General features: G+C 50.5%; 1 protein-coding gene across 6 annotated transcripts; it reads right to left on the reverse strand.

The window, feature by feature from the left end:
• Positions 1 to 1,156: 1,156 nt before the first annotated feature.
• Positions 1,157 to 9,470, reverse strand: TRIM56 (tripartite motif containing 56). Of its 6 annotated transcripts, none has more exons than XM_037139219.2 (4): positions 9,401 to 9,470; positions 9,214 to 9,288; positions 8,265 to 8,979; positions 1,157 to 8,154 (listed from the first exon to the last, which is right to left on the reverse strand). In XM_037139219.2, the coding sequence occupies exon 4, from the start codon at positions 8,151 to 8,153 to the stop codon at positions 5,916 to 5,918; it is 2,238 nt and encodes a 745-aa protein (XP_036995114.2). In that variant the 5' UTR covers position 8,154; positions 8,265 to 8,979; positions 9,214 to 9,288; positions 9,401 to 9,470; the 3' UTR covers positions 1,157 to 5,915. The 6 variants fall into 6 exon arrangements, with proteins under 6 accessions (XP_036995114.2, XP_036995116.2, XP_036995117.2 ...); XM_037139221.2 differs by having other exon boundaries at positions 8,265 to 8,376; positions 9,401 to 9,463; XM_037139222.2 differs by lacking the exon at positions 8,265 to 8,979 and having other exon boundaries at positions 9,401 to 9,463.
• Between the last annotated feature and the right edge of the window lie 4,950 nt (positions 9,471 to 14,420).

Below are 14,420 nucleotides of genomic sequence, written 5' to 3' on the forward strand. Positions count from 1 at the left end.
TCCAAAGCCAGGCTGAGTCATTAGATGATGAACTGTGGAATTCTCATTCTGGCTGTCACCGCAGCAGCAGTGGGCCCTGGTCCCCGCCCCGGGCCCCCCACCAAGCCTCTCAAAACATTCTCTGCTCACTTGTCATTCCTTCTTCATGTTGGAGGGCATGACAGTGATGGCAGAGGGACTCGTGGGGGTATCTATGAGCTTCCCTTCTCGAGTCTGGACTCTGGACATGTGATAGGGACAGGGGTCTGGTCTGGTAGCTCAGGAAAGAACTTCAGATCTCATTTTGCTTGGCTCTCTTGTAACAAACAAGGAAACAGAGACACGGGCTCCAGATTTAAAGCTGGTTAGAAGGGCAGTGTTGGAGTCAGGATCTAAGTCTACCTACCATAAGCAAGCCTCCCCAGGCTTCCGCGTCCTTGTCTGTCAAGCAATGCTAATGTCCCTACTTTCTAGAGGTTCCGGCTGCCGGAAGTCACGGGTGAAAAGCACAGGGAGGTGAGTGCTTAATAGCTGCTCTTTGATCCGTAGAATGAAGAGCCAGAGGCTGTGATTTAAAAATACGAACCTGAGGTCTTTCTTGTTCCTGCTCAGGACACTTGGAGGGAAGAGGCAGGAACTCCTGCCGCAGGGGGGGGGGGGGGCACTTTGTGGACAGATCAGAGGGGGTGGGTTGGGCCAGTGGGCAGATATTCCTGTAGCCAGATACCTCCCGGCCCTGCAGGGGACACTGTGAGCTTGCAAATGTGGCCTGCTAGCCCGTGCTCACAGATATCCATTTGGTTCCCCCGCAAAACAGAAAACAAGCAGAGACCAGGGGTGGGCACAGCCACCCTGACCTGGGTTCCTCACCCACATGGTCATGCCCCCCCTGAGCATCCCCACGCTGGGCCAGAGCACCTGCTGGCTCCCACCAAGGGTTAGCCCAGAGGTACACATCTCTGCCCAGAGGGCGCCTCTGTCTCCTGCAGGCAGGAGTGGCCCAGGACAAAGGTGGAACCATAGCACAGATGGCGTGCCTGTGCCCATTGCCCTGCTCCGGCAGGGTCCCGACTACTGTGTTGACATCATTGGAGCTACCACAGGTTAGCTCTTCCTTTGTCCACCTGGGCCTGGGTGCTGGCAGTGCCCCACACCCATCAACTATCCGAGACAAGGGTCAGATTTTTCAAAAGAATTTATTAAGAAACAGAAGAAAGATAGGAAGTATACAATCGAAAGAGTAAGAGTTTACAACAGATTTTTCAGCCCATTGCAACTAAGAGAAATTTACTGGGCTGACACCATGGATACCAAGACCCCAATTCCATTTTCAACCCTGTCTCTCTTGGCTCCTGAGCCAAGCAGTTCTAACTTTCTCCTGAAACAAGTCAGGCTGCCTTCTAAAACCTCCCCAAACCTACTTCCTGTTTGCCTCTTTATACACAGGCCCTTCTCTATTTGGTCCCAAAGATTCTTCACCTAAAGCTTCGAGGGAGGTCCACACCAACCCTGCTGCAAAAGGCGTCCTCTCACCAAAGGCATCTGTGGTCCCTCAAAATAATTTTTTGCTCTTGTCTTGATCCATTTAATTAAACTATATGCACGAACCAGTCGGGTAGGATGGTTCTACTACCTCTGGTCAAGTTACCAATCTTTCTAAGCCTGCGTCGGAACTAGGTCTTTCCCTTGCTAGGGACATTTTCTTGAGTGCTCTCTGGCAGCTCTCCGCCCCAGCGTCCTCCCCAAAACAGAACTCCGTGCCCCGTCCAGTCTCCCACTTAATTTATGGGATAACTCGAGTTCCCAGCTGATTCACCAAGGAGAGACGGTCAAGCACCCAACTTTGAACCCTACCCAGTTCAGGTCACCAACCTCATCATCAATTTCCTTGGAAGATTTCTGACTTCCCTCCTGGACTTCTGCCCCTGTGAAATCTTATCTCTGTAGATTAATTACGTGGCGTGGCTGTATACACATAGTAATAATAAGACTACAGTGAAAGGAGAGCTATTCCCACCCCGAATTATATTTTCTCTAAATTATCAAGAGATTTGGCCACTCTCACCATTCTGAACTTCTAAAAGTCTATGGTTATCAGTCCTTCATTAGTAAAGTCTGATTCTCAGCTGGCTTTTAGGAACAGCGTTGCATCTTAGCAAGCTGGCCATTGGTCCCTTCTCCTCCAACGGTCACGGTTGTCATAGTATATGGCATCTTCAAATAACAGCTGGAATGTAAAATAAGAGTATCCTCCAAAGGAGAAGCAGGGAACAGCTCTACCCAGATGTTCTGGAGCTTTCACCTCGCAACACGTGCGGCCCACTCGCGCACACACTGACGTCACAGTATTAGGTTAGGACAAGTCGGTTAAAATTTTTTTCCAACCAATACCTAGGACTTGAGCTTTATGGCATATAAAATACAATATCCTTTTCTCTACTTCTCACCCAGGCCACACAACAACCCTGTGAGCTGGGCATGGTGGCTATCATTATCCCCATTTCACTAATGTAGAAACTGAAGTTCAGAGAGGTTAGGGAGCTAGACCAAGAGAACATTTTACGTGAAAGAGCCAGCACTCAACCCAGGTCTCTGCTTCCTCCTTCACTTTTTTAAGTGCAGAGACTGTGAAAAAGGTTTTCTGCTCCCCTTCTCCCTACTTGAACGAACGGCATTCTCCTTTCACCAGTATGTGCACAATCTAGAAAGCTCCGAACAGGAAAGGGAATAACTGATCAAGTTAATTGTCATAGTCCAATGCAGGGTGGGGGTGAGGTGGCACGAATCTTGCCATGTTCCCGACTTCTCAAGATCTATAGTTTAACCAGGAACTCCTTCCCCGCCCCAGTGCAGAGTGGTGCTTTCTGTGGGTTTCATTAGGATTCCCGGGTCGCAGTTACGATGCTGGGGATTTTACCTCTAAATTGGCTCAGTGCTATACTTCCAACCCATTTCATATTTTGCCCATGTTCTGGGCCTTCCCACCCTGCCCCTTAATGAGGAAAATTTAGAATTTCTGTCAATCTTCCAATGCCTGGCTTTCCAGGATGCTTACAGGTTCCTGGCAAGCCTCATGGCTCCCGCAGCTTGGGAGCACCAGTGAGATTCTCTTCTTGCAGTCAGGTGACATTTCCTTTCTAAAGGTCCATACTCCTGCTTTGCCTCCTGGGTGAGGCACTGGCTGGAGCCATTTCTCCAGCCAGGCCCACGGCACATGGTCCCTGTGCAGCTCTGCAGAGCCGCTGTGTCAGCCCGAAGGTGTGTGATCCCTCAGGACCTTCCACATACGTAATAAGCAGGACAGGCCAATCTCATCTCTTTTGTGACTGGGAGCCGAGCCACGCCCTGGGAAGCACGTGGTTGACTGTGTCCACTGTGTACCCCCTGCTGACCATTTCCCATAAGCCAAGGTTTTGGACAACTTGGTTAGATGGGGTTATGGCACTTAAGGTGGCAAATCTCTGTAGTCTTACCACCGTCCCATCCCTTTTCGCAGATACTCATCTCACACACGTTTCACCAAGCACCAGCCGTGAGCCATCATTTCGTGAAACCCACGGAGAGGACTGCAAAGACAGACCCTCCCCACCAGTGCCACTCACCCTACGCCAGGTGGTTCCTTAGAACCGCCGCCTGGTTTCCAGTTGGTCTGAGTTAGTTGGCGAACTCAACTAGACCTTCCTCCGCCTTCCGAACACGACACAACGACCCCCTCACCTGAGGGGACCACCTGCCCTCTGTAAACCTTCCCAGGGTGAGCTCCTTGCTCAGTCACCAGCTAGACCCCTGCAAATCCAGTAGCTAGCTGTTCTTAAATATCATTTATAGACTTATATTTCTTAAGTAAACATTCAGGCATATATGTTACTTAATGGACAATAATAAGTAAAAATGTGCATATATCAGTAACAGCATGAAATAACGCAGAAAGGACCCAGTCTCCCAAATCACTATTTACATGTTTTGAACCTATTTCCACTCACTAACAAATCAGACACACTTTCACCTCATTGCTACCATCATGTGATTACAACCCAAATTCTCTTCTTTGTTTTGCCCATGATTGCATCACACACCATATTCTTGTAAATAGTTTTCATTGCTGTCACGCAGGGAGGCAGCAGCTCCTCTTCCTCACCGACCACAATCCACTCCGCTGCCCCCCACAGCAGAGTGGTTTCCAGTCAAGACTGTGATTTATAGGGCGGCCACCAACGTCTCTGAGCAAAGACTTTTGTCTTTTGAATTACTTTCCCAGAATGTATTCCCCAAAGTGAGATAACTGAGTATAGTTTTTTTTTTTTTTAAACTCTTGCCGAGTATACCCAAATTTCTCTCCAGGAAGCAACATTTTACAGTGCCAGGAGTCTATTTCTCCACCACATAGTTAAAAAAATGCATGTTTGACACACGAAAATGGCTGACTCGTTAAAAGCTTTTTGCTTAGTCATCCTGGCCTGCGAGTGTCTCCTGCTGGGTGCACGGCCTGCCTGGGCCTCTCACCGAGTGCGGGGTCTTCGTCGCTGCACCATCTATGGAGGCCCAGCTCTTACTCGGGTCTACATACATGGCTGTCTCATCTTATTGGTTTTTTAAATCTTCATTACCCCTTGCTGTATATACATTTCAAATTTTTACATAATTGAATCTGCCCACTTGACATTTCTCCTACTGCTTCAATAAACAAGCAATAACCTCCCCAAAGGATGCTCCTTTTCCCACCCCTAATGCCCTGGGATTTCTATCTGGCGTTGTCCAAAATTACCCTGGTTCTCATGAACATTCATTGTCCACAATGAACCCCACGTTACTATTCCCTTAAGTCTTCTCTCGTCAGCCCCGGCTAAACATGTCCGCCTAGGTTCCACCGCCGCGCTGGCCTGCGCAGAGGACCAGGGTGGTGACTCACCTCCAGCTAGATCCTTCCCTCCGGTTACTCCGTCACCTTCCCAGCCTCACTACCAACTTCTGAGGTTCCCCAGCTGTTTTGTCTTCCAACCCCACACTGGCCTCCAAGGGGAGGCTGTTTCCCCAGCAGCGACGGCCCTACCGGACGACACATTCCCTCACTCCTTAGTTCAGCCAAGTGAGCTGAAATTGCTCAAAAGGAACTCTGTTGGAAAACTAAGAGGAAACTAAAAATAGGCTCCAGGAAATGTACAGATACCAATACAGAAAAGATTTTACTGCCCACATAGGTCTTGGCTTGGAGGTGGAGGGGCTCCTGGGGGTGCCCCTTCTCTCACACTCAGAACCCTGTGCGTTAGACTCTGGCCCTGCCAGAGACCCTGAGACCTTGGCCTCAGCTGGCGTCTGTACTTGGTCCCCCACCCCATACTGCACTGGGGGTGCCATTGTCAAAGACAAGCCTGTATACTTCCTGGCCGCGGCTGGTGGAAGATGCCATTAACGGCCGTTTCGAAATCCCAGGCTTCTTCTGACCTGGCGTGTGTCCCTGTTCCAATCTGAGGAAAGCCAGCTCTCAGCTCTCCCAGAAGGCATGTGCCTGACATGCCCTGAGCCCTTCTGGGTTCGGGGACTCCTGCCCACCTACCTCCTCAAGACTCTTGCCAGGCTCCTCCACCAGGAATGGTTTTAAAGAACTCAAATTAGGACCAGCTTACAAATCTCAGAGACTTAAACTCTAACGACAGTATTAGAGGGGCTGGCAGCAATGGTGGGAGCAGTCACCCGCCAAAAAGCAAGAGGTGCGGTCAACTCCCAGCACCCTGCCAGCCGTCCTCCTTTGCCTCTGAGGGCTATGGTCACACCGTAACCCTCGGTCCTATCTCAGCCCACCCAAAAAGGGGCTGGCAGTGTGGCATGTCACACCGAAAGGCTGCCAACACGTGGCCTCTGGGAAAGTGCCCTAGTCTACCACATCGCATGGCAACCCTGCCCCACTCCCTCCCCAGTCCCACCCCAATCCCAGCCCTTTAACTGTCCGGAGAACGGACCCGAAAGATGTGGATGGTCCCATTACTGAGGGACACAACCAGGTACCTGCCATCCACCATGGTGGTCACCCGGGGCTTTTCCAGGCCGTGATAGGCTGTCAGGAAGTCACCTAGTAGTGACCCCTTTGGGTCCAGGATCACCACCTTGTTGACCTCTCGCAAGGTCAAAAAAATGTAGCCCTTCTTATCCACAGACACAGAGCCCGGCTGGCAGCCATGCAAGCCTGGCCCTGCATACTCCCCAATGACCTGACCCAGCCCATCACAGACCACCACGCTATTCTGCTGCCAATCTGACCCCACGAAATTGCCCTGGGGGCTGGCGGTCAGGAACACCAGCGCCCGAAGGCCCCGGTTGGCCTTGCCCCCAGGGATAAAGCGGGTGGCCAGGCTGCCTTCCATGTTATACACCTCCACGTGGCCCGACACGCTGACAGCCACGCGGTCCCCGCTCGGCATTGCAGCCACAGCATGGCTGGCCTGGGAGAGGCTCAGGGCTCGGCGCCACTGCACCTCCCCGTCAGGGCTGATGAGGTAGAGCCGAGCGCCGGCCGAGAAGGCCACCGCACCCTGCAAGGCCGCCACGCTGCACGGGGAGCAGCCCTCGGGGACAGGCACAGCGCCTTTGTAGTCACCATTGAGGGAGAAGCGCTTCAGAGCCCTGTTCTGCTCATCTGCCACCAGGATCTCCCGGGGGCCAAAGGGACAGAGCCCAGTGATCCGGGGAGACCGCTTGTCACCAGGCATCCGTGTAGGAAAGCTGCAGGAAAAGATGGGCTTGGGGAGGAGGCCTGAGTCCTCCAGGGCTGGCCCAGGTGCTGGGCTGGGCTCCCGGGAAATGGACTTAAGCCTGCCTTTAAACTTCCTTTTCTTGTTGGATCTGCCACCAGCCTGGGCTCCTCCGTCTTCTTGGGGCATCTGGGCTCTGCCCTCTTTCGGGGTCTGGGCTCTCTCAACATTTGGGGTCTGGCTTCCATCTTTCTGTGGCGTTGGGGCTCTGTCCTCCTTTGGGGCCCGGGATCCATCCTCTCTGCGCTTCTGGGTTTCCTCACCTTCCTGGCTTCCAGCTCCATCTTTCCCACTGTCCTTTTGGGGCTGCTGCTTCTCAAAGGAGAGCCATAGCAGGTGGCAGTTCTTATCCTGGAGCCCAGGATGAAGCTCCAGCTGGGGCAACAGACAGGGGGATGGACCAGGCATCCAGGGAAACCCCTGCAGCTGCTGGAGCCTCTGGGCAATCGCCCCCTCCAGAGAGAGTATCTCGGCCTCACGGCCCAGGCTGAGCACCCGACGGGCAAAGGCAGCTGCCGCCCTGGCCACCTGCTCCCGGCTCTCCAGCTCCCCCAGCCTCTCCCGAGCAGCCTCCTCTGCAGCTTCCATGTGAGCCCGTAGCTGCCCCAGCACCTCCTTTTTCTGGGCCAGGAGGGCTCGGAGAACCCCCTCAGCAGCCTCTTCCACTTGTGATCCCACCCTGGCCACCTGCTCCCGCAGGCTGGCTAAGGCTTCCTTTTCCACCATCCGGGCGGCCTCTAGCTCAGCCAGGTTCTTGTCCACACCTGCCAGTAGCTCCTCAAGGCCCGGTCTCCGGGCACGCACAGCTTCAGCCAGGGGCAGGCAGGGGTGGTCCAGGTGGGGGTCCAGGCGACACTCACGGCATAGCAGCTGGGAACAGGGCTGGCACAGGAATCGCAGGGCCTCCCCTGGGTGCTGGGGACACTGGGCTGCCTGGCGCTCCCGGGCCTCCTCGTCATACAGCCCTGCCCTGTAGCCCACCAGGTCTACCACTCGGTGGGTGTGCGTCTGCCGGGTGCAGCGGTGCCCGTCGGCACAGGCCTGGCACAAGTCATCAGCACAGTCTAGGCACCGGGCTGTGGCTGGACCCCCAGCACTGGCACCCCCCATCAAGGGGCACAGGGCACAGGCCGGCTTCCCTGTGCGCAGGTCTCCACCGGCCCGAGCCTTCACTAAATCCAGGAGCCCATTGACAAAGAAGTTGGTCTTGAAGGCAGCCACGCCTGCTGGCGGCACGGGCACCTTCTCACGGCACTCGGGACATCGGAGGTGGCCGCCATCAGCCAGCTGGGCTAGGCAGTCCTGGCAGTAGGTGTGCAGGCAGGGCAGGGTTTTGGGTGTCCGCAGCTGCTCCAGGCAGATTTTACATGCCAGGAAGTCACTGCTCAGGGCCTCCAGGAGAGAAGGCGAGGATCCCTGGGACACCATGCTGCAAGTGAAAGGGCAAGGTTAGAGGGCAGAGGGCACCGCCACAGGGCCTCCAGCCTGCCCTCCTGCCTATCCCTCTATCCTCAAGCCCTACCAGGTCTGGAGAATCACCTGAATGGCCAGAAATTTTCTTCTGGTCTTGTGGGTCCTCTGGCCACTTGCTCTCGAGCGGGGGAGCTGCCCTCTTCCTTGCATACATTCAGCAAATGTGAAAAAGTCGGTGCTGCTTGAATATGTCAAGAGATGTAAGAAATGACAAGACCAGAAGCCTGGCCGCAGAGAGCTGGTAGTGTAATGACTGGTGCCCTGATCGACAGGCCGTGTGGCAGGTGAGGTCTGAGCCCCTGTGTGCACAGGTCCTGGGGATCCTGCTGGGGTGGGGGGACACAGCAGAAGGTCCAGGTGGGCAGACTTTTCTTGATTTCTGGCATTTGGGGCACTATGACTGGTCCCAGTTCCCCTGGCCCACAGAGCTGTCTTCTAGAGCCTGGGAGCTGCATCATGGGTAGTGGGGACCCCGCTCCCTGCCCTGACTTTCTGAAATGGGTTCTGGAGCAGGCAGCAGAAAGCCTGAGAGGAAGGGGCTGTCCTGCCCTCTCCTTCCAGCCGATGGATCTTGGGGTCACTGCAGCCTTTGCCTCAACTCCTAGAGTCCTCTTCTTTCAGTCTTTCCTGCTGCAAGAGGCCCTCTGCTCTCCTAGAAACCTCTGAGGAGGCGGAGCTGTGCGAGGTTCATCAGTGAGTCCTCCCAGCTCCCAGCACAGCAGCTGTGAAATACTTGACAGCGAGACTTGGGGAATTTCCCCAAACTTCCGGAAAGTGGGAGCTGGCAGGAGAGTTCAGAGAGTGGGAGGGAGTCTTTTCCAGGGTAGCCTCAGACTTTTGGCCCTGTGGGGTGAGGTGGGGGTGCTCCCGCCGGGTCTCCCCTCTTCTCTTGACTTCCGGGTCCCTCTCTCCCCCTCCCCCCTCCCTTCCTCTTCCTCCCGTGGTCTCTCTCCCCTCCCCCCATTCCCTCCAGTTCAGCTCTTCCTTCAGCTGTCCTTTCCATCCCTCTCCTTACCTGGCCTGAGCTGACTCTGGGCTGCAGAACCAGGACTGGGGAGGCTGAACTCTGGAGACGGCTGTTGCAGGGTGCCTGGAAGAGAAACAAAACTGAAACTAATTGTACTTGTGCAACTTCCGTCCCAGCCTCGGGACACTGACTTGCACAGCCTCAGGCCCCGCCTTCTTCCCCTCCCCGCCTGCACCTCTTCCTGGGGGCGTGGGGGTTGCTGTGGGCGCCGACTTCAGGGCTCCGACCCCTCTCCGGGAGCCCACGGAGTCTGCCTGCCAGGGTCTGCGTGCCTAGCCTCAGGACCTGTTCAGCCAGCTAGGCACGTTTGTCGCAAATGCAGGAACTGCCTAAGGACCAGTCCTCTGAGGAAAAATCCTGTGTGATTCAGACCCCAGTTCTCAGGCCAGCTTTCCCCTGCTGCAGCTTTTCTGCAAATCCAGTCCTAGGTGAGGGCCCTGGTGCCATAACCTTCTGCTGAGCTATGGGAGAGGTTGTGAGAACCACGTAAGGGGCCTCCATCTGAGGGGGTAAGCGAAGGCTCCCTGGAGGAGGTGTCACTTGAGATAAGTCTGAAGAATGAACAGGGGGTTGGGGTCGCTGGAGAAGAACAGAGGGGAGAATGTTCTGGGCAGGAGCAGCAAGTATGTGCACACGGAGGAATGGAAAACCACCGGCTGGCTCTAACTTACCGGGGCGGTTTGTGGGAAGGGGACCTGTGAGTGGTGGCAGATGAGACTGTAGAAGCAGCCAGATCACAAAGGGCCTTATGAGCTACATGAAGGCGTTCTTGAATTTCATCCAACAAGCCAGAAGAAATCACTGAAGGATATTTTCAGCAACATCCTATGAAAATTTTGAAGCACAAAGAAGTTGAAAGAATTGCGGTGAACACTCGTATACCCACCACCTCGATTCTGCAGTGAATGCTTTACTGTAGTTGATTCATTATAAACCTATACGTGTATGTACCCTGTTACACACGATCACAGGATTTCAGCAGGAAATCCAGCCGAGGGCTCATGGTGGCAGCAGTCAGAGAATAAGGGGGGCCTGACTAGAGGATCCAGGTGAAAGGCGTGTGTAAGGGGGGGGGGGGGGTAGAGTCTGAGCTGACCCAGTGGCAACAGGGACAGAGAGGAGGGTGGAGGAGTTGCTGTTGAAGGCGAAAGAAGCCATGGCACTTGTCGTCATCCCTGGGAGGGTGGTGAAGGAAGGAGGGCAGCATGTCCCTTAGGTGTTTCAGGTCAGCAGGGGAGGCTAGGCTGGCAATACCTAGGCTGGTGACTCGTCCATACACTTCCAATGTGTATCTGTGGCTTTGATGAGGTCATTCAACAGTGTCCAAAATTAGAAGAATAGGTCTGAGACGGCACTACAGGGAACACAGACATTTAAGGGCAAGGGGGAAGGGGCTGGAAGGAATCTGAGAAGTAGTTGCCAGAGAGGTAGGTGGAAATCCACGAGAAAAGTCCCAGGAGTCACTGCTGGAGAATGCTGCACTTGCAGACGAAGGAAGTGAGCGGCGCTGTGGAATACTGCAGACTGGATGGCCAGCCAAGACGTGGACGGGAACATGTGTTGGTGTACGTGTGCCGCTAAGTGCATACATATACCTGCATGTGCATATGGCCTCTGTGTGTGCCTGTTGTGCACATTCAAGGATTTGCTGAATGCCTACCGTGGCCGGACTGGACGGTGTGCCATGCACCGCAGAATATACAAAGACAAACAAGATGTGTTCTCTGCCCACAAGGAGTTTACAGTCTACTGTGGAAGTGAAATATGTACATGGTGAGAGAGTAAGACAAATATGATATTAAGATGTCAAAATAATAGCCACAATGGCTTCTTTTCATTGAGTATTTAGCATGAGCTTGACATGGGGTATTGTAAACATAACCTGATTTAACCCTCACAGAAACCTGGTGAGATAAGTGTTATTATTGCCTTCATTTTACAGGTGAGGAAACTGAGTTAGAGAAAAAGTGATTCACATGAGGCCATATAAAGTGCTATGACCCAGTGGCCACGGGGACAGAGAGGAGGGTGGAGGGGTTGGTTTCTTCTGGAATGAATTTGGGAGAAAAGGGAGAATTTGGTTTCTCCTGGAATGGTGGTGGTAGTGTGGAAATCAGGAAGGCTTCCTGAAAGAGGAGACATTACAGTGGCTGTCCTACCCAGCTTTCCTTAATGTTGAACAATTGCTGAAAATGTCTGCAGTGTGGGGCCGGACCCCAGAATGAGTTTCTCTACCCTGAGAAAAGGCTCTTAAACCAAGTGATAGCTCAACTGCAGCCAATAGATAAGCATTGCCCTGGAGACAAGGGCAGGGGAGGAGGAACTGGGGGTAGGGCAGAGATGGCTGCTGGATGCTGAGGGCACCTCAAAGATGACTCTTGGGGAAGTTGGTTGGTCTGATAGGACTGGAAAGAGGGTGGGTGGAGGGTAGTGGCAGGAAATGGGAGTTGGGCAGGCAGAACAAACTAAAATTTCCTGTAGACCTTAGAATCCTGTAAGACCTTAAATTAATAGGAAGCCATTATAGGATTTGGAACATTTGGACTTTGTTCTGTAGGTACTAGGGGGAGGGGGTTTGGGAGTGTGAGCAAAGATTTTTAAATTTTTTTTATCTTAATTTATATAAATAATAAGGATAATTTAAAATAAATTTTCAAATAACATCACCATTGTAACAAAATATTTTTGTGTCTATTTCTTTTCACTGTCCATATGACATATATTTTACATAATTGTATTTGTAGTGTATGTGCACTTTTTCTCTATTTAATCACTTAATGTTATATCAACATTTTCTATATTTCTACATAGTCTTCATAGTTACCGTTAATGGCTGCATAATTATATCCCATGGTGTACCTAACTAGTTAGTAAAATGCTGATAAGCCAGCTTTGCCCTTACTAGTTTCCATGGTGTCAATAGGGTATAAATATTCCCACCAGAGCTGCTTTAACAACCAGCTGCAAAACTCCTGAAATTTAACAATGACCTCTCAGGAGCAAGTTCTTTGGGGAAGTTTTTAGAACCTTCTCTCTGTCTCCAAGTTCTGGACTTCACAGTGAGTGCACCACGCTGGGCGTTCAGTGGCTCTTTCACTCTGGAAATAGTTTCCTTGTGGATCTGGAGAATTTCCCTAAAGTATTTTGTTGATGATCTTCTCCCCTCTGTTTTCTGTTTCCTTTTCTAGAAGTTCCATCAAATCAGATGGTTCAGATATTGTGTCTCTCTCTTTTTAAAAGATTTTATTTATTTTTTTAGAGAGAAGAGAAAAGAGAGAGAAAGAAACATTGATGTGTGAGAGAAACATCAGGCATGTGCCCTGATCGGGAATTGAACCAGCAACCCTTCAGTTCACAGGCTGGCACTCAACCCTCCAAGCCATGTCAGCCAGGAATAGATGCTGGAGCTCTTAAATGAGTACTCTAATTGTTTCCTGTTATTTTCCATTTCTTTCTCTTTTTGTACTACTTTCAGGGAGATATTTTTCAGTGTAAACCTTCTGACCCTTCTATTGTGTTTTTTCAAATCTGTTGTCATGGTTCTACTGTATTTTTGCCATGTATAATTCATACCCACATTTTTGGCCCAAAATTTCAGGAAAAACATCTTTCATTTTAATGTTTTAATTCAACTTTTTATTTATTTATATTTAGATACTTGGTTTTTGTATTGTAAAGGAATTTTAGCATTTATTTTTCTAAAGATTTTATTTATTTATTTTTAGACAGAGGGGGAGGGAGGGAGAATGAGGGAGAGAAGCATCAATGTGTGGTTGCCTCTCACGCGCCCCCTACTGGGGACCTGACCCACAATCCAGGCGTGTGCCCTGACTGGGAAATGAATTGGCAACCCTTTGGTTTACAGGCTGGTGCTCAAACCATTGAGCCATACCAGCCAGGGCCTTAGCACTTATTTTTGAACATATTATGGTACAAGAAATTTTATGTAACAAATAATTACAAAACACAAGAACAGATACAAGGTATTTCAGGTGCTACCCATGTATAATGTGCATCTTTATTTTTCCCTCAAAAATGTGGGCAAACAAGTGTGCATTATATACGGCAAAATATGATAATTCGTGAGTTCCCTTTTTTAGCCCTTACTTTTCCTGTGGAAACAATATCTCCTATCTCTGAGGATATGAATGATTGTATTGTGTGTGTGGTTTTAGTTTTCTTTGCCTTGTATAGTTTCTGTTACCTCAAAGTGGTTTTTCCTCCCTCCCTCTCTTTCTCCCTTTTTAGGTGATGGCGGTATTTCTTATTCACATTTTAAAATTAGCTTTCTGAAGTGAAATTTACATATTATAAAAATCACTAATTTCAATCTATAGTTGAATGAGGTTTTTAAAAAATATTTATTTTAGAGAGAAGGGAAGGTAGGGAGAAAGAGAGGGAGAGAAACATCGATGTGTGAGAGATACACTGAAATCAGTTGACTCCTGCATGCCTTTCAACTGGGGACCAGCCCCACAAACCAGGCATGTGCCCTGGCTGGGAATGGAACCAGTGACCCTTCACTTTGCAGGATGACACCCAACCAACTGAGCCAGACTGACCAGGGCTATGGTTAAATTAGTTTTGACAAAGGTATATAGTCAAGTAATTACCAACACAATTATCAACACAATCATTATGGGGCTGGCAAAACTAGGCTTACAGTTGTGAGTATGTGAAACAGAGTTTATTCTTGTATTATTATTTATTCTTGTATTATATATTTTTCCATATAAACAACTGTGAACCTACTTTTTCCCACCCCTGTAAATATCACCAATTTTTTGATGAGCACTTGGGTTGCTTCCATATCATTGCTATTGTATATAATGCTGCAGTGAGCATAGAGGTGCACATACTCTTTGGAATTAATGTGTCAAGCTTTTTAAGATATATACTCATAAGTGGACATATATCCAGTTCCATTCTTAATTTTTTGAGGAAACTCCATACTGCTTCCCACAGTGGCTGCACCAATCTGCATTCCCACCAATAGTGCACTAGGGTTCCCTTTCTCCACATCCTCACCACCACTTGTTGATTTACTGATGACAGCCATTCTGACAGGTGTGAGACGATACCTCACTGTGGTTTTAAGTTGCACTTCTCTGATGATTTGTGATATTGAGCATCTTTTAAAAATGTATTTCATTGATTATGCCATTGCAGTTGTCCCATTTCCCCCCTTCATTCCC

Source organism: Artibeus jamaicensis, unplaced genomic scaffold (genome assembly GCF_021234435.1).
Source record: "Artibeus jamaicensis isolate MK-2021 breed Jamaican fruit bat unplaced genomic scaffold, CSHL_Jam_final contig_956, whole genome shotgun sequence".
Taxonomy (NCBI): Eukaryota; Metazoa; Chordata; class Mammalia; order Chiroptera; family Phyllostomidae; genus Artibeus; species Artibeus jamaicensis.

Coding starts and splice junctions, on each gene's coding strand:
- TRIM56 (XM_037139219.2), bottom strand. CDS start 8,153: ATGGTGTCCCAGGGATCCTCGCCTTCTCTCCTGGAGGCCCTGAGCAGT.